General features: G+C 41.7%; 1 protein-coding gene across 1 annotated transcript in view; it reads right to left on the bottom strand.

The window, feature by feature from the left end:
• Positions 1-27,864, bottom strand: part of LOC120024617 (lysophospholipid acyltransferase 2-like) — a 77,484-nt gene extending 49,620 nt beyond the window's left edge. Inside the window, exon 1 of the mRNA XM_038968913.1 lies at positions 27,708-27,864. Coding sequence (XP_038824841.1) covers positions 27,708-27,794 — 87 coding nt within the window. The 5' untranslated portion in view covers positions 27,795-27,864. The remainder of the gene's footprint in view (positions 1-27,707) is intronic.
• Between the last annotated feature and the right edge of the window lie 104 nt (positions 27,865-27,968).

Below are 27,968 nucleotides of genomic sequence, written 5' to 3'. Positions count from 1 at the left end.
TAAAAATAGTGCCCTATATAGGGAACAGGGTGCCATTTGAGATGCAGCAGGTGTTAAGCACCAGGAAGAGGGGAGCATTACATCAACATTAACACATGCATGACTCCACCTCAGCAACACAAACACAGCCTTCCATTCATTCAGTATGGGCAGGTCCTTTAAAAGGAATACTTCAGGATTTTGGCAATGAAGCCCTTTATCTACTTCCCCTGAGTCAGATGAACTCAGATGAACCCGTGATCGGGAGTCCCATAGGGCGGCGCCCAATTGGCCCAACGTCATACTGGTTAGGGGAGAGTTTGGCCGTCATTGTAAATAAGAATTTGTTCTTAAAACTGACTTGCCTAGTTAAAAAAAAAAAATCATCCCAAAGTATCCCTTCAAGACTACAGCCAAGTGTACTCTACCCTGAAAAGGAGGCACATTTCCAACAGCCAGAGTTAAAATTAATACAGTAAATAGTTTATGTACCCAGGTAGGCAGCGCTGGCTGGGTCTCGGTCTCTCTCTCTCATAAAAAGGGCCCATTATGCTAAGATGTTGACGCACACAGAGTCAAACTAAGCGGGGTGAGAAGCTAGTCAGGGGGAGAATCCTTTAGTTTTTTGAAACCAGGTTTGCTGTTCACTTGCGCTATATAAGATGGAAAGGAGTTTCATGCACTCATGGCTCTGTATAATACTGCACGTTTCCTTGAATTTGTTCTGGACCTGGACACTGTGAAAAGACCCCTGGTGGCATGTCTGGTGGGGTAAGTGTTTGTGTCAGTGCTGTGTGTAAGTTGACTATGCAAACAATTTGGAATTTCCAACTCATTAATGTTTCTTATTAAAACAAGAAGTGACGCAGTCAGTCTTTCCTCAACTCTTAGCCAAGAGAGACTGGTATTAATATTAGCCCTCTGATTACAATGACTTGCTGCTCTGTTCTGGGCCAGCTGCAGCTTAACTAGGTCTTTCTTTGAAGCACTTGACCATATGACTGGACATTAATTAAGATAAGATAAAACTAGAGCCTGCAGGACTTGCTTTGTGGAGTGTGGCGTCAAAAAAGCAGAGCATCTCTTTATTACAGACAGACCTCTCCCCATCTTTACAACCATTGAATCTATATGTTTGACCATGACCGTTTACAATCAAAGGTAATATCAAGTCAGTTAGTCTCCTCAACTTGATCAACAGCCACACCCTTCATTAATAGATTCAGCTGAGTCTAGAACTTAGGGAATGATTGTACCAAATACAATGCTCTTAGTTTTAGAGATGTTCAGGACCAATTTATTACTGGCCACCCATTACAAAACAGACTGCAACTCTTTGTTAACTTCTTATGGCTGCAGGGGCAGTATTGAGTAGCTTGGATGAAAGGTGCACAGAGGTGCCCAGAGTAAACGGCCTGCTCCTCAGTCATAGTTGCTAATATTTGCATATTATTATTAGTATTGGATAGAAAACACTCTGAAGTTTCTAAAACTGTTTGAATTATGTCTGTGAGTATAACAGAACTCATATGGCAGCCAAAAACCTGAGAAGTTCCACTTCCTGTTTGGATTTTTTCTGAGGGTGGCAGATTTTCAACCAAGCTCTCATTGAAATTACAGCGAGATATGGATGAGTTTTCACTTCCTACGGCTTCCACTAGATGTCAACAGTCAATAGAACTTTGTCTGATGACTCTAATGTGAAGGGGGGCCTAAGGAGACAGGAATTAGTCACCACTGCCACGAGCTGACCATGCTTTGATCACGCGCGTTCACGTGATAGGCAGCTCCGTTCCATCGCTCAACTGAAGTCAATCTAATTCTCCGGTTGGAACGTTATTCAAGATGTATGTTAACAACATTCTAAAGATTGATTCAGTACATCATTTGACATGTTTCTACTGACTGTTATGGAACTTTTGGACATTTCGTCACGTTATAGTGGACGCGCTTTGTGACTTTGGAATTGTATACCAAACGCGCTAACCAAAGTAGCTAATTGGACATAAATAACGGACAGTATCGAACAAATCAAGCATTTATTGTGGACCTGGGATTCCTGGGAATGCATTCTGATGAATATCATCAAAGGTAAGGAAACATTTATCATGTAATTTCTGGTTTCTGTTGACTCCAACATGGCGGCTAATTTTACTAATGTTCTGAGCGCCGTCTCAGATTATTGCATGGTTTGCTTTTTCCGTAAAGTTTTTTTGAAATCTGACACAGCGGTTGCATTAAGGAGAGGTATATCTATAATTCCATGTGTATAACTTGTATTATCATCTACATTTATGATGAGTATTTCTGTGGAAACGATGTGGCTATACACTATCACTGGATGTTTTTGGAACTAGTGAATGTAACGCGCCAATGTAAACTCTGATTTTTTTAAAACATGCATGTATTGTGTAACATGAAGTCCTATGAGTGTCATCTGATGAAGATCATCAAAGGTTAGTGATTCATTTTAGCTATATTTCTGCTTTTTCTGACTGCTATCTTTCGCTGGGAAAATGGCTGTGCTTAGACCTAACATAATCGTTTGTAGTGCTTTCACTGAAAAGCATATTTGAAATCGGACACTTTGGTGGGATTAACAACAAGATTACCTTTAAAATGGTATAAAACACATGTATGTCTGAGGAATTTGAATTATGAGTTTTCTGCTTTTTGAATTTGGCGCCCTGCACTTTCACTGGCTGTTGTCATATCGATGCCGTTAGCGGGATTGCAGCCATATGAAGTTAAGGGCTTCAGTGACTTCTTTAGCTGTGGTTGCTGATGTGTATATGGTTGAATCATCAGCATACATGGACACACATGCTTTGTTTAATGCCAGTGGCAGGTCATTGGTAAAAATAGAAAAGAGTAGGGGGCCTAGAGATCTGCCCTGCGGTACACCACACTTTACATGTTTGACATTCGAGAAGCTTCCATTAAAGAAAACCTAAGTTCTATTAGAATCCACGATTTGGCAGAGGTTTAAAAAGCTATATCACATACGTTTTCTCAACAACATCAACAAAATGTTATGATCAATAATATTAAAGGCTCCACTGGAATCTTATTATCAATTTCAGTGCAGTACATGTTGAGTGCCCTTCTCTATAAGCATTTCCAACAGTTTGCTAAGAACTGGCAGCAAGCTGATAGGTCTGCTGTTAGAACCAGTAAAGACTGCTTTACCACTCTTGGGTAGTGGAATGACTTTGGCCTCCCTCCAGGCCTGAGGACAAATACTTTCTTCTAGGCTCAGATTAAAGACATGACAGATAGATGGAAAGCTATTGAGGATGGTAGCTGACTATGTTGTCAATGCCAGGAGGTTTGTTATTATTGATCAAAAACAATACATTTTTCCACCTCTCCCACACTAACTTTACAAAATTCAAACTTGCAATGTTTTTCTTTTATTATTAGTTTTTTTTATGCATGAATACAATCATTAAAATAATTGGCAACATCAAATGGTTTTGTGATGAATAAGCCATCTGATTTGATGAAAAATGGAGTTGAATTTGTCCATCTGCCTATAATTTAAAGTCCTCCAAAGTCTTTTTCCATCATTCTTTATATCATTGATCTTGGCTTCATAATAGTTTCTTCTTTTTTTAGGTTTAGTCACATAAATTTAAGTAAGTCAGCCAGACAGATGTGCAGACAGACTTATTAGCCACTCCTTTGCCCCATCTCTTTCAACCATGCAGTTTTTACATTTCTCATAAATCCATTGAGACAGTCGGTTTCAATTATCAATAATTGGAATGAAGCAATTTCATAAATTCATCAAGTGCAGCGTCTGGATGCTTCTTATTAATCACATCAGACCAACAAATATTAACATCATCCACATATTAACATCATCCACATAAGAGTCACAGCAAAATATTTAGTATGATCTCTTATACACCATTTTAGCTTTTGCAACTTTGGCTTTCTTGGATATAGCCACTATATTGTGATCACTGCATCCAATGGGTGCGGATACATCTTAAGAGCAAAGCTTCTTCCCCCAAGCCATAAGACTCCTGAACATCTAATCAAATGGCTACCCAGACTATTTGCATCCCCCCTCTTTTACACCGCTGCTACGCTCTGTTGTTATCATCTATGCATAGTCACTTTAATAACTCTACCTACATGTACACTACTGTTCAAAAGTTTGAGGTCACTTAGAAATGTCCTTGTTTTTCAAAGAAAAGCAAATTTTTTGTCCGTTAAAATAACATTAAAATGATCAGAAATACAGTGTAGACATTGTTAATGTTGTAAATGACTATTGTAGCTGGAAATGTCTTATTTTTAATGCAATATCTACATAGGTGTACAGAGGCCCATTATCAGCAACCATCACTCCTGTGTTCCAATGGCACGTTGCGTAAGCTAATCCAAGTTCATCATTTTAAAAGGCTAATTGATCATCAGGAAACCTTTTTTCAATTTTGTTAGCACAGCTGAAAACTGTTGTCCTAATTAAAGAAGCAATAAAACCGGCGTTCTTTAGAGTAGTTGAGTATCAGGAGCATCAGCATTTGTGGGTTCGATTACAGGCTCAAAATAGCCAGAAACAAAGAACTTTCTTCTGAAACTCGTCAGTCTATTCTTGTTCTGAGAAATGAAGGCTATTCCATGCGAGAAATTGCCAAGATACTGAAGATCTCGTACAACGCTGTGTACTACTCCCTTCACAGAACAGCACAAACTGTCTCTAACCAGAATAGAAAGAGTGGGAGGCCCCGGTGCACAACTGAGCAAGAGGACAAGTACATTAGTGTCTAGTTTGAGAAACAGACGCCTCACAAGTCCTCAACTGTCAGCTTCATTAAATAGTATCCGCTAAACACCCGTCTCAACGTCAGCACTGAAGAGGTGACTCCGGGATGCTGGCCTTTAGGCCGCGTTCTCCTGGCATCCGCAAACCCAAATTCGTCAGTCGGACTGCCAGATGGTGAAGCGTGATTCAGCACTCCAGAGAACGCATTTCTACTGCTCCAGAGTCCAATGGCGGCAAGCTTTACACCACTCCAGCAGACGCTTGGCATTGCGCATGGTGATCTTAGGCTTGTGTGCAGCTGCTCGGCCATGGAAACCCATTTAATGAAGCTCCCAACGAAGAGTTATTGTGCTGACGTTGCTTCCAGAGGCAGTTGCAACCAAGAACAGACGATTTTTACGTGCTACACGCTTCAACACTCGGCAGTCCCGTTCTGTGAGGTTGTGTGGCCTACCACTTCTTGGCTGAGCCATTGTTGCTCCTAGACATTTTCACTACACAATAACAGCACTTGACGGTGACACATTGAAAGTCACTGAGCTGGCTGTGTGCTCGATTTTATACACCCGTCAGCAACGGGTTTGGCTGAAATAGCCGAATCCACTAATTTGAAGGGGTGTCCACATACTTTTGTATATATAGTGTATATTAATATGGGCTATTTTCAGCCCTTTCCTGGGTAGCTCATCAGAGATGAGTGAGAAAAAAAATCCATTCAGCAGTCTATTAATCAGTTGTCCTCAGACTCTATCCTGGTTTCATGTGGAGATTCTGAAATTCTGTCCACAACCATGTTGTTCTGCCTTATTTGTCCCTCGAGATAATCTGAATTCTCAGTCATTGTCATCATGGACTCAGATACAGAACTGATGACTTAGAGATTTCTATCATCTTGCCATTCTCCTGTTAAATAAAGGTTAAATAAATTAGTTTAACTAGGCAAGTCAGTTAAGAACAAATTCTTATTTACAATGACGGCCAAACCCTCCCCTAACCCGGACGATGCTGGGCCAATTGTGCACCGCCCTATGGGACTCCCGATCACGACCGGTTGTGATACAGCTCGGGATTGAACCAGGGTCTGTAGTGACGCCTCTACCATTGAAATGCAGTGCCTTAGACCGCTGTGCCACTCTGGAGGCCAAATTGATCTGACCCTAGGAGAACTGCAAACAGTTCTTCAGGTCCTGGACCTCTCTGGTCAGGTCGTCCATTCTTTTATTATACTGAACAAAATAAGCGCATCATGGAACAATTTCAAAGATTTTACTGAGTTACTGTTCATATAAGGAAATTAGTCAATTTAAATGAATAAACTAGGCACATGGCTGGGCAGGGTCACAATTATGGGTGGGCTTGGGAGGGCATATGCCCACCCACTTGGCAGCCAGGCTTCCCCACTAGGGAGCCAAGCCCAGCCAATCAGAATGAGTTTTTCCCCACAAAAGGGCTTTATTACAGACAGAAATACTCCTTAGCACACCCCCACCCCACCCAGACGATCCCGCACATGAAGAAGCCGGATGTGGAGGTCCTGGGCTGGTGTGGTTACACGTGGTCTGCGGTTGTGAGGCTGGTGGGACGAACTGACAAATCCTCTAAAACGACATTGAACATTAATTTCTCTGGCAACAGCTCTGGTAGACATTCCTGCAGTCAGCATGCCAATTGCACGCTCCATCAAAACTTGAGACATCTGTGGCATTGTGTTGTGTGACAAAACTTCACCTGTGTAATGATCACACTGTTTAATCAACTTCTTGATATGTCACACCTGTCAGGTGGGGGGGGATTGTCTTGGCAAAGAAGAAATGCTCACTAACAGGGATTTAAACAAATTTGTGCACATCATTTGAGAGAAATAAGGTTTTTGTGCGTATGGAACATTTCTGGGATCTTCAATTTCAGCTCATGAAACCAACACTTTACATGTAACAGAAATTATGAATTCGGATTATATATATTGAACAAAAATATAAAAGCAACATGTAAAGTGTTGGTTTCATGAGCTGAAATTGAGGAGATAGAGATATATATATATCTATGCTACAGAAATTGGTTCAGTTATCGCCTAAAATAAATGTGTCCATATGGGCAGAATATTGTATAGGAATACATTCATATGGTTATATAAAGGCTGAAGACTAAAAACAGACTATAAATTTGTTTTAAATAATGTATTTTATATTTTATCTAATTTCTACACCAAGCATTAACACCAACCATTCACTATGAAACATTGATTTATTAATGAAGAGGCAAAAATAAGTAGGCCTAAAACATGTTTTATTTCAGCTCTCGAAACATGGGACCAAGACTTTGCATGTTGTGTTTATATTTTTGTTCAGAGTAGTTGACTCCACCAGTATCTGGACAAAATACTTGAAGCTATTTTCTTGTTGTTGTATCAACTGTGTGTAGAACTCCTCTCTCGGAGGACCTGAGCCCTAGGACCATACGTCAGGACTACCGGGCATGATGACTTCTTGCTGTCCCCAGTCCACCTGGCCTTGCTGCTATTCCAGATCAACTGTTCTGCCTGCGGTTATGGAACCCCTACCTGTCCCAGACCTGCTGTTTTCAACTCTTAATGATCGGCTATGAAAAGCCAACTGACATTTATTCCTGATTATTATTTGACCATGCTTGTCACTTATGAACATTTTGAACATCTTGGCCATGTTCTGTTATAATCTCCACCCGGCACAGCCAGAAGAGGACTGGCCACCCCTCATAGCCTGGTTCCTCTCTAGGTTTCTTCCTAGGTTTTGGCCTTTCTAGGGAGTTTTTCCTAGCCACCGTGCTTCTACACCTGCATTGCTTGCTGTTTGGGGTTTTAGGCTGGGTTTTTGTACAGCACTTCGAGATATTAGCTGATGTACGAAGGGCTATATAAAATAAACTTGATTTGATTTGATTCTTGTTCGTTTTAAACACCCTTCACCTGTGATAGAGAGACACCACTTTCCTCAACGGTACTCCCGCCGGCTTTGTCTTTGTCATGGTAGAAACGTAAGTTACGCTGTTTGTCCTCGCAGTTCCAGACAGGGCAGGTTGCAGGGAAGCTTGAAATCAACAACAACAAGCAGGGATCTAGACAGCCACAAGCCCAGGACAATCCGCAGTCCCAGCCACAATGTCTAACCGCGTTGCAGGCTGGGTTCAACCCCTCAAGAAAATCCAGCTAGCTTGATAAGCAGATAGCTAGCAGGTTAGCTGCTACGCCAAACAACTCACTGGACAGACCGTAGCGGTCCCAGCAACTGATGCCAACCACCTTGCACGTGATCCAAACTCAAAAGCTAGCTAGTAAGTAACTAAACTTTTTCAACACTTTCCAAAACAACAAACTTTCCAAAACAACAAACCGTGCTCTCCCTCATTCCACGTTAAACAGGAAGTATAGTTGCATTCCTTCTTCCTTCTCTGCTGCCATCTTTAACTTATTAACTTCTTCAGGAATCCTGCAGGACGGTTGAGCTAACATAGGCTAATGCAATTAGCATGAGGTTGTAAGTAACAAGAAAACTTCCCAGGACATAGACATATCTGATTGGCAGAAAGCTTACATTTTTGTTAAGGTAACTGCACTGTCCAATTTACAGTAGCTATTACAGTGAAATAATACCATGCTATTGTTTGAGGAGAGTGCACAGTTTTGAACATGAAAAGTTATTAATAAACAAATTAGACACATTTGGGCAGTCTTGATACAACATTTTGAACAGAAATGCAATGGTTCATTGGATCAGTCTAAAACTTTGCACAGACACTGCTGCCATCTAGTGGCCAAAATCTAAATTCCACCTGGGCTGGAATAATACATTATGACTTTTCTCTTACATTTCAAAGACGGTACAATTTTTTATTTTTTTTACCTGATCTAATGTGTTATATTCTCCTACATTCCTTTCACATTTCCACAAACTTCAAAGTGTTTCCTTTCAAATGGTACTTAGAAAATGCATATATTGCTTCAGGGCCTGAGCTACAAGCAGTTAGATTTGGGTATGTCATTTTAGGCGAAAATTTCAAAAAAGGGGCCGATCCACAATAAGTGAATTCAGCGATCGTTTGGCAAGACAGGGAGGGAGGGGAGTGAATAAGAAATAATAATGAACATTCCCGATCATACTTCTTCCAGCTTGCCTGTTGCTGTCTGGGACACATCAAATAGCTACTGTGTTCTGTTGTGGAGCCCTGGGTTACGTCCCAAATGGTGCCTTATTCCCTATATAATGACTACTTTCGACCAGGAACCATATCGCTCCGGTATAAAGTAGTGCACTAAATAAAGAATAGGGTGTCATTTTGGACACAGATGGCCTGGTCTGCTTTGGTCTCTTGACAGCAGGAAGGGGGGAGCAATCAAAGCCCTTATCTCCTTCGCTCTGTTTGGACAGCTTGTGTTCAGCATGGCTCAGGCATACACAATGACAATGCAAGAGCTACATGGCGAGGGACAATAGTGTGGAGAGAGTGTAGTGTGTACAGTAGGTTTCCACATTAAAGAGCTTGTGATTTTATCCATGTACAAGTGTTATATGAGAACTTCAATGCTTTACTATACTGGTTTGGCCACACACACACACCTCCCTCTCAACATGAAAGACAAAGGATAAAACAGGGTAAGAGCTTCATTAAAAGTGCTGGGTATTAAAAACCAACTGAGCCAAATCGCGACCTACTCCCTACATAGTGCACTACTTTTGACTAGGGACCATAGGGCTCTGGTCAAAAGTAGTGCACTATATAGGAAATAATAGGTTGCCATTTGGGACTCTGACATTAACACCATGTCAGATGAAAATCCAAAGCTATTCTGGCTGTGTGTTTGAGCCCATTCCTCCAATCCATTCCTACTGGAGGTTCAACTCTGGTCACCCTGCTGAAGTGGAGAAATTAATGCAAAGACTGGAGAAAAGATTACCTCCTTGATGATAAATCAGGGAAGTCCACTACACAAGCAAATAAAAGCCAAAAGACAACCTCTTCAAAAGCTGTGCAAAGGGCATGACCCTTTTTTGTGTGCCTAAGCCATTCAGCTGAATAAACTATCTGCATGGGAATCCACTGTCAATTTTGTGGCTATTTTCTGGTGAATCATCTTAGTTTTCAGATGTTTTTTTTATTAAAATGATCAACTCTCACTCGACTCCCTCGCCTATCGTTGAACCTGCATACCCAGTGGGGCCTCTCTGTTGTAAATTCCTAGGTCCTTTGAGACGGTCCGGTGGCGGTAAAGCCTTGGCCCAGTCTCTCTCCACAGAGCTGCAGTCTAAACTGTCCTGGCTGGCTGACAGCTTGGGTCGATCCCTGGAAGCCGTTGGAAGTCTCTCAGGTCTGAGGCCTGCATCCCAAATGAAACCCTATTCCTTTAAAGTGCACACATTTTTACCAGCACCTATAAAGGGAATAGGGTCCCATTTGGGAAGCATCTCTAAACATATTGAGCCCGGGGCCCAGCCAGGGATGTTCTTAGGGCAGCTGACAGCCGTATTGTTTGACCAGAGCTAATTGTCTTCCAGACTTTGTTCACGGCGTCTAGGGTGAAATTGCCCCTAGGCACTCATTATGGGTCAGTTTTGCATTTCCAATTAAGGTTAGGATTGTGGAGGTGAAGCTGATCTTAGATCTGTACCTAGGAGAAATTACACAACAGAACATTCATCAACGGTGCTGGGAGGAGGCGGTTTGCATCTTTGTAGATGGAGGGAGGTTTCAAAACATGTTGAGGAAATAGTAGTGTTTGAGTAGCTATGTATGTGTCCAGGTCACATGTCCAACAGAACAGAACAGGGACGACAGCCTGGCTAAAGTAGAAGGATATCAAACTTTTTCTAACACAGGATACTTTCTGTTGATCTAAAAGTGGACTAACCCTAAAAAAAAACTTACAGCTGCAGTTTTAAACTAATGTAAAAGACAGGAACGGTACAGAATGTCACAGCACCAGACAGTGCATCTAAATTTGAGGACTTTTTAAGATGCAAAACCCTTTCAAATTGATGACTTTTAAGATGAGAAATGAAGGGAGAGAGTCAGAAAGAATGTTATGAGGGATGAGTTAGACCTACTTTAAAAATCCTGCCCTGAATTTATCTACCTCTCATTAATATCTCATGGTTGCCCTACTGCCGTGCAGGCAGCGCTCTCCTCTCCTCTGCGCTCCGTCCAGACACCCAAGCCATCTTCTTCTTTAATTCATGCTCCCTGATGTTTCCCATTACTGTCTCAGTGTCTAGGCTAAGGTATTCCTTCCTATTGCTCTCTGCAGCCTGATCTAGGATCAGCTCCTCACTGTCCATAATAAAATCAGATTCATTATGATCTAAAAGGCTAAACTGATCCTAAATCAGCACATACGGCTATGAACTCTGGGCTGGGTTCATATACAGCAGTGGGTTGAGGTAAAGCTGGGGAGGATATGTTCTGGATGTGAAGGAGAATGTGCCAGCTAGCCAGCAGGCCTGATGGACGGTGATGGAGAGAAAAGAAATCAGTTGCTCTGCTTGATAGTTCCAGGTCTAACTGCCTTTCTGTGGAGAGAGGGGGACTGCATTCAAAATTGCATCGTATTCCCTATATAGTGCACTACTTTTGACCAGGGCCCATAGGGATATTGTCAGAAGTAGTGCATTGGATAGGGAATTGGGTACCATTTGGAAAACAATAAGGTATTGGACTGCAGTAATCTCTGATAAATGTTCTGGAAGGTTCTTTAACATCTTGGGGTGCACTGGACAGAACAAATTACAAGGGAATGTTACTGTGTAGATAGACATTTTCAAGAAGTTTCAGAAAGTTTCCTACTACAATTGGCTGATGTAACCCAACCTGTGCTAAATGTTTTCACAATGGTAACAGAACATCACCTCAGTCAGGAGGATGTCAAATACAATTTCCGGCAAGCTTTTGTGAACAATAGACGGCCAAAAAGAAGGTTGAGTACACAAGATGTCAGACATTGTGTGGAAAGCTACGGCAGAAGGTCAGTATGATGCAGCGTCCAGAGAGGATGACAGAATGGGGAGACCCATACATCACTACACCACCACCCTCCTCTTCTCTGGAACTCTCCCTTCCCTTACAGGACTACGTCTACATCCCAAAAGGCACCCTATTCCCTATATATAGAGCACTGCTTTTGACCAGGGCCATAGAGCTCTGGTCAAAAGTAGTGCACTATATAGGGACTACGGTGCCATTTGAGACATATACTAGAACAGAAAAACTGAGGGGAGAAAGTCAAGTTTCACTAGATGATACTGCCTTGCTGTCCATCTTTGACATTCAGATAGAAAATGACGACCTTCCACAAAACAAAGGGCATCACTTTCTCTATTACTTGTCTTTCATTTGCAAACAGTATTGAGGATTGAATGGGTCTCTATCCTGAATCGCAACGTCCATCCAATAGCAAAACAAAGGAGGAGACATGAGGAACTGAATGCTGAATGAGGAACTGGTTAAGGCTCATTGAAGCCCGTGATGGAAGCTATCCTTCCTGAAGAAGCCTGTTGCTAGGATACAGCCTGCATGCCTTGCCATAGCAAAGAGGAGGTTGATGTGCTGCTGAGCGGAGGCCATGTTTTTACAATCATCAGTCTCATTGAATTGGCTGCAACATGCTATCACTAACTGATTACATAGCCTATAAAAAGTGTCTGCTCGGCCACCATGCAGTCAGCCACATCCACAATGGCTTTTCATCTTAACAATTACGGCCTTCAAGGACTGCCTCTCTGAAGCAAGAAAACCTCTGTCTCTACTCTCAATTTCTCGTTGCCAGAGGGCAAAACCATCACAACTCTGAAGGCAACTACATCAGGCTCAAAGGCCCACATTAAATCCAAAATAGGATTATTGATAGTTGTCAATAAAAAAAAAATGTTAACACTTTTATTGACAACATCTCACTTCGGGCTCTAATTTCTCATTAGCAAAAGTACCTTATCCATAGAGCCCTGTTTAAAGACACAGGCTTTAGACTGACTTTGCTCAGACAAGAAAAAACTACGGAGGAATGCAACCCCCCCGCTGACAGACAAACTAGGGCTGTCCCCTACAACAACAAAAAATATTGGTCGACCGAGAGTCGTCTTTCCAATTGTTAGGTCAAAAAAATAATGTATTTTTCCATATACAGTGCATTCGGAAAATTATTCAGACCCCTTGACTTAAAAAAAAATAAAAAAATACCCAAATTGTTACATTACAGCCTTATTCTAAAATGGATTAAATCATTAACCCTAACCCTAATAAATCTACACACAATACCCCATAATTACAAAGCAAAAACATTTTTGTAGAATTCTTTGCAAATGTATAAAAATTACAAAACTGAAATAACACATTTACATACAGTTGCAAGAAAAAGTGTGAACCCTTTGGAATTACCTGGATTTCTACATAAATGTGTTAGAAAATGTGATCTGATCTCACTTAAGTCACAACAATAGACAAACAGTGTGCTTAAACTAATAACACATAAGTTATTGTATTTTTCTTGTCTATATTGAATACTTAATTTAAACATTCACAGTGTAGGTTGGAAAAGTATGTGAACCCCTAGGCTAATGACTTTTTCAAAAGCTAATTGAAGTCAGGACTTAGCTAACCTGGAAACCCAATCAATGAGGAGATTGGAGATGTTGGTTAGAGCTGCCCTGCAATAAAAAAAAACTCACAAAATGTGAGTTTGCTATTCACATGAAGAATTGCCTGATATGAACCATGCCTTGAACAAAGAGATCTCAGAAGACCTAAGATTAAGAATTGACTTGCATAAAGCTGGAAAGGGTTACAAAGGTATCTCTAAAAGCCTTGATGTTCATCAGTCCACGGTAAGATGAATTGTCTATAAATAGAGAAAGTTCAGCACTTGTACTACTCTCCCTAGGAGTGGCTGTCTTGCAAAGATGACTGCAAGAGCACAGTGCAGAATGCTCAATGAGGTTAAGAAGAATCCTAGAGTGTCAGTTAAAGACTTACAGAAACCTCTGGAACATGCTAACATCTCTGTTGACGAGTCTACGATACGTAAAACACTAAACAAGAATAGTGTTCATGGGAGGACATCAAGGAAAAAGCTACTACTGTCCAAAAACAAAACATTGCTGCAGGTCTGAAGTTCGCAAAAGAACACCTGGATGTTTCACATCACTGCTGGTAAAATATTCTCTGTACAGATTAAACTAAAGTTGAGTTGTTTGGAAGGAACACACAACACTGTGTGGAGAAAAAAAAGCACAGCACACCAACATCAAAACCTCATCTCAACTGTAAAATATGGTGGAGGGAGCATCATGGTTTGGGGCTGCTTTGCTGCCTCGGGGCCTGGACAGCTTGCTATCGTCGATGTAAAAATGAATTCCCATGTTTATCAGACATTTTGCAGGAGAATGTAAGGCTCTCTCCGCCAATTGAAGCTCAACAGAAGTTGGGTGACGCAACAGGACAACGAGCCAAAACACAGAAGTAAATCAACGGCTTCAGAATGGCTTTCAAGAAGAAAATACGCATTCTGGAGTGGCCCAGTCAGAGTCCTGACCTCAACCCGATTGAGATGCTGTGGCATGCGAGCAGTTCACACCAGACATCCCGAGAGCATTGCTGAACTGAAACAGTTTTGTAAAAAGGAATGGTCAAATTCCTCCTGACCGTTGTGCAGGTCTGATACGCAACTACAGAAAACGTTTGGTTGAGGTTATTGCAGCCAAAGGAGGGTCAACCAGTTATTAAAGGGTTCACATACTTTTTCCACCCTGCACTGTGAATGTTTACACGGTGTGTTCAATAAAGACATGAAAACATATAATTGTTTGTGTGTTATTAGTTTAAGCGGACTGTGTTTGTCTGTTGTTGTGATTTAGATGAAGACCAGACCAAATTGTATGACCAATTTATGCAGAAATCCAGGTAATTCCAAAGGGTTCACATACTTTTTCTTGCCACTAAGTATTCAGACCCTTTACTCAGTACTTTGTTGAAGCACCTTTGGCAGCAATTACAGCCTTGAGTCTTCTTGGGTATGATGCTACAAGCTTGGCACACCTGTTTTTGGGGAGTTTCTCCCATTCTTCTCTGCGGATCCTCTCAAGCTCTGTCAGGTTGGATGGAGAGCGTCGCTGCACAGCTATTTTCAGGTCTCTCCAGAGATGTTCGATCGCGTTCAAGTCCGGGTTCCAGCCACTCAGAGACTTGTCCTGAAGCCTCTCCTGCGTTGTCTTGGCTGTGTGCTTAGGTTTGTTGTCCTGTTGGAAGGTGAACCTTTGACCCAGTCTGAGGTCCTGAGCACTCTTGAGCAGGTTTTCATCAAGGATCTCTCTGTACTTTGCTCCATTCATCTTTCCCTTGATCCTGACTAGTCTCCCTGCCGCTGAAAAACATCCCTACAGCATGATGCTGCTACCACCAAGCTTCACCGTAGGGATGGTGCCAGGTTTCCTGCCAGACGTGACACTTGGCATTCAGACCAGAGAATCTTGTTCTCATGGTCTGAGAGTCCTTTAGGTGCCTTTTAGCAAACTCCAAGCGGGCTGTCATGTGCCTTTTACTGAGGAGTAGCTTCCGTCTGGCCACTCCACCATAAAGGCCTGATTGGTGGCATGCTGCAGAGATGGTTGTCTTTCTGGATGGTTCTCCCATTTCCACAGAGGAACTCTGGAGCTCTGTCAAAGTGACCATCACCTTTCTAACCAAGGCCCTTCTACCCCGATTGCCCACTTTGGCCAGGCGGCCAGCTCTAGGAAGAGTCTTAGCGCTTCCAAACTTCTTTCATTTAAGAATGATGGAGGCCACTGTGTTCTTGGGGACCTTCTATGGCTGCAAAACATTTTGTCTATGAACAATTCCTTCGACCTCATGGCTTGGTTTTTGCTGTCATGCACTGTCAACAGTGGGACCTTATATAGACATTTGTGTGCCTTTCCAAATCATGTTCGATCAATTCAATTTACCACAGGTGGACTCCAATCAAGTTGTAGAAACATCTCAAGGATGATCAATAGAAACAGGATGCACCGGAGCTCAATTTCGAGTCTCATAGCAAAGGGTCTGAATACGTATGCAAATTATGTATTTCTGTTTTAGCTTTATGATTATGGGGTATTGTGTGTAGATTGAGGAGGATGTTGTTTTTAAATCCATTTTAGAATTAGGCTGTAACGTAACAAAATGTGGAAAAAGTCAAGGGGTCTGAATACTTTCCGAATGCACCGTATTGACACACCCTATGTGTTTTAATAAAATCAACTAACTATACTGAACTTGTCTGATGCTTTTAGCACGCTGTTTGATTAAATCATTTAAGACACAAATGACTCAAGAGGGAACCTGAGCTCAAGATAGCCTAACTAGAACAAAAAAAACCTGTTCCCGACCATCCTCCTGGTGCCGTTCGCCTTCACAGATTCTGCCATTACCCTTCTGAAGTTGCTGGTAATAGGCTACACCAGCGGTCGTCAACCTTTTCCATTTGGAGTGCCAATTTATCTTACCATTTCTATCAATCTGCGTGCCAGTTATGATTTTCATATTACAAAGAACTGTTCCACAAATATGTGTATTTCAAAATCCTTGTCTGTGGCTAATCTACATTCTATCTAAATCTAAATGAAAACTATACAAACCTAAAAGTAACTTTTATTGCCAACTGTGTAAAAATAGCCTACATAAAGCCAACAAATAAAAACAACGCAGGTAGAAAATATCCTGTAAAAAATAAATATCTTATCAACACATTGGCTACGCATAGCCTATCTGCAACAAACTTGAAACATTGTATCAACTATGCAACATTGTATAAAATATTCTGGGCCCTCAGAGTTTCCTGTGCCAGTGAGCCCTGGACAGACACATCTGTAGGCTATTTAGGCAATGGATAAGAAGTAATCAGCTATGATATGACGTTTCTACCGGATCAGAGCATTACAATTTCTCATTTCATGCCGAGTGGTTATTGAAAGGGAGAGAGCTGGAAATATTGTTCAAATACTTTGGAGGAACTTTTGTCTTTCTCAATTGATTCTAAGACCAGATTTCGTTTACTTGCTATTTGAGGTGAAGCAAGAGAGATTTGAGAGGCTCCACAGCTCATTAGTGGTGGTGAGTTAAGACAATCAGAAATACTATCAGACATCCCCAAATGGGCACATTTATAGGTATACATTTGCGAGCAGGCCAGGTAGACTAATCCTACATGCGTAATCAGGTGAACGTCCTTACAAAAGACAATGAATAAATTGACAAAACTTATAAATGGGATGAAATGAACAAAAACGTGTTTCTCAAAAGTGTAGCATAGGTTGTGAGTTCTATAAACAACGTGTCCACTCCGACCATGAGAGCGGTAAACCACTGTAAAAATAATAAATCATTTTATATTGAATGCATTAACAGAATTTACCCTCACCAAACAAACATTTCAGATGAGAAATTATGGGAACTAATGGTAAATGTAGGCTACTACTGGTGATATATGTAATGGGGAATTGAAAGACACAGCAAATTATGCACACAATGAAGTTATGAAACAATGAATAAGCACAAAATGGCAGTAGAGAGCGCATTCTGGAGAGAGATGTGCCTTGTGCATCTGAGCCACACTAAACTTATTCTTGGACCGTGGCACCCCGTTGCCTCCTCAATGGATTAGTCCATTGGCACAAACCAGACAGATGCTGCTCGACTAAAAAATATCTTGGTTGACCAAGAGCCTATCGACCAATCAATCGACTAAATGGGGTCAGCCCTAAGACACACATGCTCACACACACACACGCACCCACACCTCTGTAGTCTCTGCCACTCAGAAAGTGTCACCTTTTACGTCAGTGGCAGATTGCACTTTTCACCGTTCTTCCCTTTCCCTGTTTTCACATACTCTATTTGCCAGTTTTCGGTCCAGAGACCCTGCCCCTGGCCAAAGACTTATCAGATCCAGCCTGCCCCTACACCCTACAGGCTGCAGTCACAGAAACCTCAGTCCACATAAGAGGGTGCGTCTCACTCCCAATCAGGTGCACTTGTTTGCTACTCCCACAAATCTAAAAGCATTGGAGATCTGCTAGGCATCTGCTAGGAATAAATAACAAAACTGTGGCTAGTCAGGCTAGTCCAAGTCGGTGTCCCAAATGGCACCCTATTATAAAGATCTAATTTAACTGTACTGTATATAAGAACATACATATGTATATATGAAGTGAGTAAATAGTATTTTTGTTGTTCTTGTCGATTACTGTCATGTAATTTGTCATGTATTTGTACGTTTTATGTGGACCGCAGGAAGAGTAGCTGCTGCATGTGCAGTAGCTAAAAGGGGATCCTAATAAACTCAACCTTATTCCCTACATAGTGCACTACCTGGTTAAAAGTAGTGCACTATATATGTAATATGGGTGCCATTTGGAACGTTGCCCAAGCCAGTGTTCTTAACCCATTAATCCCCATTGGCCCAGTGCAGCGCAACATCTTCCCTCAGTGTGCCATCACCATCTCTATTACCTGGCAACCAACAGTTGCACTCAGATGATTCAATCTCCCATGAACACTAAGTGCACTCTTAGTGCAATACATTAGTCTTAGACACTCAATTATTTATCTCAAGCGTAGGAGACCACTATTCACTGCTCAATGTACATATACACTCATCATAAACCCTTCTTCCATAGCTAAAGACAGGCATACACTTACGGAAAGTAATAGGGATCTGTCGAGAAATCACAATGACTACTGCCGTTTCCAGAGATGCGGCCTGTCATCTATAGAAGAAGAATTTATTGTCCATTTTATTTTCAGATTACACCTACACAACCGCCTGAGAAACATAGGCACACACACACAAAGGGTCTGGAAGACAGGGTCAGCCACTGGAGCTGTTTAGGAGTCAAGTGCCTTGCTCAAGGGCAAAATGGCAGCAGATGGCAAACACAGAGCCTTGTTTCTAATGGTTTAATGAGCTCCAGTAGATACGTTATAGCCTGCATCCAGAGAAAAAGGGAACTGATGCAATAATACAGTGGCCTACTACACCGGGGGGAGTGGACGTGAATAATACTTCACATAGAGCTTTACTATACCTATCATGTTATGTGTGTGACCCAAATGGCCCCCTACTCCGTATAGTGCCATTTGAGACATAGCCACAGAGAACAAGTCACTCCTGAACGACGGTGTCCTCCTCATAAAGCTACCCACCCAGGCAGAGGAGGGTAGTAATACCACTACTGCCATGAGCTACAGTCAGTCCTTGTTATTCTCTTTAACAATCCTGATGGTTATACTAGGGTAGTCGCTCACCCCCGGCGGTGGCCCAATTGACACACTATTCCCCATGCAGTGCACTACTTTTGGCAAGAGCCAAATAAATAAAAATATTTGTCACGTACACAGTTGACAGTAAGTATAAAAGGTGCTAGCTCCCTCAACATTGCAGTACAATATCCATATCAATAATAAACAAAGGTCAAAGGTCAAATAAGTCATTAGAAGGAGGTGGTAGTAGTAATAAAACAACTATGTAAACAATAGGATACAGGGCATACAGGGGATACAGGGCAATCATATTACTGTGTATATAAACATGAAGTGGACCGTGTCTTGGTCACACAGTTGAATAAATAGTATAAAATAGAACAGCAGCATTGACTGTGTGTGTGTGTGTGTGTGTGTGTGTGTGTGTGAGTGTGTGAGTATGTGTGTGTGTGTGTGGTTGTATATTTGTGTGTAAGGGTTGGATGTGTGCAAAAAATCTAAGGTGCAGATCGCCTCGGAGGTGCAGGTCTGAGCAGCTAAACAGCTAGGGTAAGCTGTTCAGCTGTCTGATGGCCTGGTGGTAGAAGCTGTCTCGGAGCCTGATGGTCGCAGACCCGATGCTCCGAAACCTTTTGCCAGATGGTAACAGAGTGAATAGTCCGTGACTCGGGTTGACTGAAGTTCTTGACGATGTTCCAGGGATTCTTCAGACCCCACCTGACGTAAAATGTCCTGGAGGGCAGGGAGCTCACCCCCTGCAGTTGAGGTTGGGGCAGTTGCCAGCTATAGAACTTCTTGAGGATCTGAGGGCTCATGCCAAATTACTTCAGTCACCTGATGTTGAAGAGACGCTGTTGCGCCCTCTTCACCACGATGTTGGTGTGATCGGTTGACGTCGGGTCCTCTGTGATGTGCACACAGAGGAACTTGAAGGCTTTGACCCTCTCCACTGCAGCCTCCTTTGATGCAGATGGGGGCATGCCCCCCCCCACCCCCAGCATCTCCACCGACATTTCTCGCATAATTAATTTTACAGACACAAAAAGATCCCACCTTGTCTAGCGTATTGTTTTGTCGACATTTCGAAATAAATGTTCTGTTTCCATCAGGCCTGTCATGACATGTTTTATCCGTTTTATTACTTGCATAAAAAGGTTGGATGGAAACCTGGTTAGTGATACTGAATGGATGGAGTTCAGGAACTACAGAAACTGGGGAAATTCCAGTCATGTTGCAGTATCCTCTCTGGCCTTCTTCCAGGAAGACATCTCGAGTTTGCGTCCCAAATGGCACCCTATTTTCTATTTAGTGCACTACTTTTGAACAGGGCACATATGGCTATGGTCAAAAGTAGTGCATTATATAGGGAATAGGGTGCCATTTGTGATGCAACCTCTGACACAGAGGGAAGGAAGTGCTTTTGTAGGTGGAACAGCACCACAGCTGAGCAAGCTAGCAGCCAAGTAGAATCCGTGAGCAGACCAAACGCCCATGTTGGCCTGCCACACAGACAGAACCAGTGGTGAAATGTATTTAAGTAAAAATACTTTAAAGCACTACTTAAATAGTTTTTGGGGGTATCTGTTCTATACTATTTATATATGTTTTTTACTTTTACTTCACTACATTCCTGAAGAAAACAATGTACTTTTTACTCCATACATTTTCCCTGACATCCAAAAGTACATTTTGGATGCTTAGCAGGACAGGAAAATGGTTGAATTCACACACTTATCAAGAGAACATCCCTGGTCATCCCTACTGCCTATGATCTGGCGGACTCACTAAACACAAATGCTTCATGTCTGGGTGTTGGGGCCTGCCCCTGGCTATCCATAAATAAAAAAATACATGAAAATTGTGCCATCTGGTTTGCCTAATATAAGGAATTTGAAATTATTTATAGTTTTACTTTTCAAATGTAGGTATATTTTAGCAATTACATTACCTTGTGATACTTAAGTATATTTAGACTCCAGTAGTATTGTACTGGGTGACTTTCACTTTAACTTGAGTCATTTTCTATTAAGGTATCTTTACTTTTACTCAAGTATGACAACTGGGTACTTTTTCCACCACTGGACAGAACATACTGTATATAACACACAGAACACAGTAGGCAAAGAAAAATCATGAACGTTATCAAACTGAAGAACTGATTTATAAAAACTAGCACTCAGATTATGTTGATTATTCAAATTGAGGGTTACTATAGTGCCCCATCAATCCATTAGCAATGTGGCAGGTTTTGAACCACCTTTTGAAAAATGATCCAGTGCCATGTAATAAATCCTAAGTATTTATAGTCACTCTATCGGTTCTGTAAGGCACAAAAAAAAAAAATAATAATAAATAAATAAAAACTCTTAACCACAGGGGTAGACTGTCTGGAATTGGATAGACTTCCTGTAAGTGTAATATCTACTTTCCTCCCTCTCTATGTGAGTGAAATTGCTGAGTAATAATATAGGGTTAATGGCTGTCTCTAAACCTCTTTCTACATCAAAGAGATTCTCAACCCCAAGAGGTTTGTTAATTTAATTAGCTCCACCACATAAAATATTTATTCTCAAAGCAGAAGCATGCTGTTCTATACTACCTCACAGTTTCATTTTTAGTTTCATTTTTTTTTTTTTTTTAATGGAAGAAGAAGATTCCAGAGTAAACGGGACATTCCCATTTCAGGTTAATGTAGCTAGGGCCTATATCTCCAAAGAAAACATACTGTCTGTGCATTAAATAGCATAGGCTAAAGCTGAATCAACTGAATGATGTTTTACAATAAATTAGCTCATCAATCTCATAAAAAGGTGCCCTAAAAACACAAAGATCTGTGGAGCTAAGAATACACACATACACCTTTTATGGACCAGTGCTGAACCCGCGGGAGAGGCAATACGGACACGCCTGGTGCACAAATTTATGATGTACAGTACCAATCAAAAGTTTGGACACAGAGTTTTTCATTATTTTTACTATTTTCTACATTGTAGAATAATATTGACGACATCAAAACTATGAAATAATACATATGGAATCATGTGGTAACCAAAAAAAATGAAAATATATTTTAGATTCTTCAAAGTAGCCACACTTTGCCTTGATGACAGCTTTGCACACTCTTGGTATTCTCTCAACCAGGTCATCTGATGAAACACTCCATCAGCCCTTATACAGCCTGGAGGTGTGTTGGTTCATTGCCCTGTTGAAAAACAAATGATAGTCCCACTAAGCACAAACCAGATGGGATGGCGTATCACTGTAGAATGCTGTGGTAGCCATGCTGGTTAAGTGTGCCTTGAATTCGAAATAAATCCCAGACAGTGTCACCAGCAAAGCACCCCCACACCATCACCCCTCCTCCTCCATGCTTCACTGTGGGAACCACACATGCGGAGATCATCCATTTACCTACTCTGTCTCTCACAAAGACAACGGTTGGAACCAAAAATCTCAAATTTGGACTCATCAGACCAAAGGACAGATTTCCACCGGTCTAATGTCTATTGCTCATGTTTCTTGGCCCAAGCAAGTCTATTCTTCTTATTGGTGTCCTTTAGTAGTGGTTTCTTTGCAGCAATTCAACCATGAAGGCCTGATTCACACAGTCTCCTCTGAACAGTTGATGTTGAGATGTGTCTGTTACTTGAACTCTGTGAAGCATTTATTTGGGCTGCAATCTGAGGCGCAGTTGACTAACGAACTTATCCTCTGCAGCAGAAGTAACTCTGGGTCTTCCTTTCCTGTGGCGGTCCTCATGAGAGCCAGTTTCATCATAGCGCTTGATGGTTTTTGCGACTGCACTTGAAGAAACTTTCAAAGTTTATAAAATGTTCCAGATTGACTGACCTTCATGTCTTAAAGTAATGATGGACTGTCATTTCTCTTTACCTATTTGAGCTGTTCTTGCTATAATATGGACTTGGTCTTTTACCAAATAGGGCTATCTTCTGTATACCCCCCCACCTTGTCACAACACAACTGATTGGCTCAAAAGCATTAAGGAAAGAAATTCCACAAATTAACTTTTAACAAGGCACATCTGTTAATTGAAATGCATTCCAGGTGACTACCTCATGAAGCTGGTTGAGAGAATGCCAAGAGTGGCAAAGGGTGGCTACTTTGAAGAATCTCAAATATAAAATATTTTGATTTGTTTAACACTTTTTTGGTTACTACATGATTCCATGTGTGTTATTTCATAGTTTTGATGTCTTCAATGTAGAAAATAGTAAAAATAAAGAAAAACCCTGAAATGAGTACGTGTCCAAACTTTTGACTGGTAGTGTATGTCGCGCAGCTGAGTCGAGTGGAGAAGAATGGATTCGGTTCAGTTAGTCAACCCGATGAGCCCTTCTCACATAGATAGTTTATGCTGGCTAGCTGGCAAAAACAGGAGCATGGCACTAGTTAAAACTTGTAAAACAAAGTGATGTTTATTTCGTTGGACACCAGGTGTGTTCGTGAAGCCTCTCAGTCATCCCGCTTCCATACCGTCAGCCAGCCATCAGCCATAATAAACTCAGAGGATCATGGTCCCTGTAGTCATTGAGACAGCTCCCCTAAAGAGAAACCCTGTGAGGCCCTAGTGTCCTATCAGCACTTCTATATAAGCCCCATCCCCAATGGCACCCTATTCCCTACGTAGGGACCTACAGGCCTAATTTGTTGCACTAAATAGGGAATAGGGTGCCATTTGGGACACAACCAGATCCATCTGCTCCCAACCCTGCAGAGAGAGGAACACCCAGTCCCATGGACCCATGTAAACTAACCTCAGCCAAACCCTCAATGGAAGGAACAAATTAGCTGACTCTGGTATTCACTCACCAAACTCATAGGCCTACAACACATTATGAATGTTTTAATGGGAGGGGAATCTGGATTGAATGGAGTTAGTAGAATGTCAGCATTATTAACTCCATGTTTTTCATTCAGTTGGTTACATCCCCATAGTTAACAGCACACACTGTCTGTGTCCCAAATGACACCCTATTCCCTATTTAGTGCACCACTTTGGACCAGGGCCCATATATAGGGAATAGGGCTCTGGTGAAATGTACTGCACTATACAGCCAGGGAATAGGGTTTTGGTGAAAAGTAGTGCACTATATCGGGAATAGTGTCCCATTTGGGATGCAGACACTGCCAGATAACCGTACTCTACTCCCTGGGGATTCCTCCTCATTGAGCCCCCAGGGTGTTGGGCAGCAAACTCAGGCCAAAACTCTTGATTGGGAAGACCACCATTTATGTCTTGGCACCAAGGATTATCTCTCACGCACGCGCATTTGCACACATGCACATGCACACTCAGCCACACACAGCTAATGCAATATGTTTGATGTCCTCTGCTTGCTAAAAAAATTCACAGCAAAAGTTTGACAGCAATGCTTGTGACACATTTCACATTCAGAATGTGTCACTGCATGTGTGAAAGTATCGGCAACCAAGTTGGCCTAAAATACCAGTCAGCTTCCATAGAGAAAGCAGAGCCATTAAACCACAGATTTGGAGCCATATGTATTAGGTGTCTTAGATTGCTGATCAGTTTAGTTTTTTAGATCACAATTAATAAAATTAAATAGACACGGAGGGACTTGATCCTAGATGAGCACTCCTACTCTGAGACGCTAGACACATAAAGCCCCTGAACGCCAAAGACTGCCTAGCTGGTGCCATTAAAGTTAAAGCAACCATGTACCGTATTCTCTTTCAGTGATAGTAATAGGTTACTATCACTGGGGTTAGGCAGGAATATGTGTGTTCGTCCCAAATGGCACCCTATTCCCTATATAACGCACTTCTTCCATAGGGCTCTGGTAAAAAAGTATTTCACTGTGTACAGGGAAAAGAGTGCCATTTGGGACGCAGCCTGTGTTTCTTGGTATGGCAGGCCCAAGTGTTATTATCCCTTTGATATTATTAAGTCTTCTGCCCCTGGTCAGGGTTTGCATAGTAAGAGCTAGGAGGCCTATAACTTATAGCTGCAGATACCCTTTTTCCCCTGGACAAATCCCTTACACTAAATCAGCTTACAATGACCGTGTGGCTGTATGGCTACGCAGAAACCCCACTGTGGACTCTGGTCAAAGTAGTGCACTATAAAGGGAATAGGCAGCCATTTGGACACACTCTGTGTTTCTTTTCAAAGTAGAAGTCTGAAATGAATCTGGCTCAGACCACCTAGACCACAGGAAGATCCCTGGAGCCGCTCCTTTTTTGGTTCCTTCTCTTGTTTCTAGAAAGTCGTTTCCACAGTAACATCACTTGAGGGTGTCGTCAAAACACCATACTGTTACTAGGAGGAACATAAGTACTACTATAGCTACTCTCTGATGGATTGTACCGCAGCCCCTGACTGACTTCCTGACTCTCACATTGCTGTGGAATTTCTAAGGCAAATATCATATCCTACATCTCAAAGTCAAAGAGAATTTTAGTCACAACAGTATTACGGGGCTATGTCATCCTGGAATGTAGCAATGGTGCTAGGCTACAACAACTGATAGGGCCTGATGGTGAACCACAGATCTGTAGCCTGTAGCTAAGGCTCAGTATCTATGGAAGAGGGAGTAATGTTACATGATCAGTTGTAGACCAGGGCTCATATTAATGCCTAGAGAACCTGATTACTTATTTGTTTATTAACAACTTGTGTAATCAGAGCTTTCTGTAGAGTAGCAGCTCCATTTTAATACTATGAAGGTATAGTTAAGCAAGGGGGTGTGGTATATGGCCAATATACTACGGCTAAGGGCTGTTCTTATGCCTAGATACAGCCCTTACCCGTGCTTTATTAGCCATATACCACGAACCCCAGAGGTGCCTTATTGCTATTATAAACTGGTTACCAACGTAATTAGATCAGTAAAAATCAATGTTTTGTCATACCCGTGGTTTACGGCCTGATATACCACGGTTGTCAGCCAATCAGCATTCAGGGCTCAAACCACCCAGTTTATAATGTTAAGTAACCAAGCCGAGCTGTACTAGACAGGCCTGGTTACGCATCCACCATAGTTTCTGAAACCGTGCTGGAAAGGACAATGTGGATAGAAAATACCCACGCCAGTACAGTATTATCCGAGTCGAACCTTTAGCGTGAAACTGGCAAGAGAAAACACCAATGGAAATATTTATAGAGCTCGCTCAGTGAAGTCACCAAACAAACACACCTGTTACCTCTAGAGGAGTATTAAGAGGAATTGAAGTTTGTTCAGACGACTCACGTTCCCTTCATGAATACTGTAGATGTTATGGGATAATTTACTGCACACTACAGTACATCTGGTCTCTTGTTTTGGCTAAATGGGGAAAAAACAGGAGTTCTACAGTACAACCTCTTGAGTTGTGCTGAAATGGCAACCTATTCTCTTTATAGTGTTGACTGACGACTCACCCTGAATTTAATTCTGCTGCTCTATCAATTGATACATTCATTCTGAAACTGCCATCATAGAAGTAGTTTGTGTAACTTCAAAATGATTTGCGTTGCACAATTATTTTTTTTTATCAGCAATTGGATCGCCTCTAACCAATCAGAGTATCAAAATTGATAATATGGGACCTGATTGGTCAGAATGTGTTCGCATTCTAGAAATCGTCAGGGAAGGAGGCAAATCCAGACTCATCGTGGAGAAGAAACAACAGTTGGCCGGAGCGATGTGGATGGGTAGCCAGGCAATTTATAGTGCACTACTTTTGACCGAGTTTGGGAAAAGCAGCATTACAGCATTTAACTTAAGGTTGTCGCTGGGGAGTCATGCATTAGATAAATATATGAATGTGCCACATTACATAAATGAGCATGGATTCAAACTTGGTTGGTTATGAATGTGAATAGAGTAGTGGGATATTATCAGAGACTTTTCCATTGATCTTTTTCAGATGCAAATCTTGTATACAGTAGATTGTAAGAGTGGGTGCTGCAGATTTAATATTTGCATGGGATGGGCTTCACATGTAAAGTAAAGCTGCTGTGGTCGGGGTAGGCTATGTAATCTGAGTGGTGTTCTTTGACGTCTTCTAATGACAAGGGAGACTATAGCATTTACATATACAGGTCACCTGAATGGGCCTATGTGAAAACCATTGCAAGGAATAGACAATGGTAATAACTGAAAGCATGCTTAATGATAAATTCAGATTGATTTGGCACTGGCAGCAAAACACATAGGCCTATTCTACAGCTGTGATTAGGCTACTGGAAATGTTTCATTTATTTTGTGCGTAAAATAAAAATGGTTACATTATAGCCTGATCAGTACGAGGCCAAAGTCAACTGTAAATCCAAATCTAGGGTTCTTGTAGTCTAGACAGGCTACATATCCTGAACACAGATATCTGCGGCACATTTGTTCAAATAAGAGACTATTTAAAAGTATGGCTGATGATTCATTGTCGACTAAACGTGACATTTTTGTAACATTTAAAGGGGGCCTTTAATTCAATCATTGCGAGATTTGCTCTTATGCCAATGTGGCATCAACGTGTTGAACGATTGTATCAAACCAATCCAAATTCATGATTTCCTATGAGGGGGAAATGGCAATACCAATACCGTTGTTTGATAGTGAGGAATCAAAGACCATTGGCTACACAATGTTGTTTTTGCTGCGATTTTGGACATGCGACGAATGATAGAAATACTGAAAGAAGCGTAAGTAGAAGTAACAAGAATTAACCTATTTACCTGGTCGAGAGGAAGATTGATGATTTCGCTTATGGGTTGCAGCAAACTGGATCCAGTGCATGCCGGGGACACGGTTTCAGTAGCCATGATTCACAGAACGTTGAGAAAGTCCTCTGCTCTTCTTCCCCTCTGACAGTGAATCCCAGATTCGCCCCGACTCTGATCCTACATCCACCGCTGTAGCTGCTGCTGTTTGCTGCTGGCCACTACTGGCTGTCGGTTGCGCTACAGCACGGTTTAGCCGCAAATACTTCCCAAATC

The sequence above is a fragment of the Salvelinus namaycush genome, chromosome 29 (assembly GCF_016432855.1).
Source record: "Salvelinus namaycush isolate Seneca chromosome 29, SaNama_1.0, whole genome shotgun sequence".
NCBI lineage: Eukaryota > Metazoa > Chordata > Actinopteri > Salmoniformes > Salmonidae > Salvelinus > Salvelinus namaycush.
This window is presented reverse-complemented; position numbering and strand designations above follow the sequence as displayed.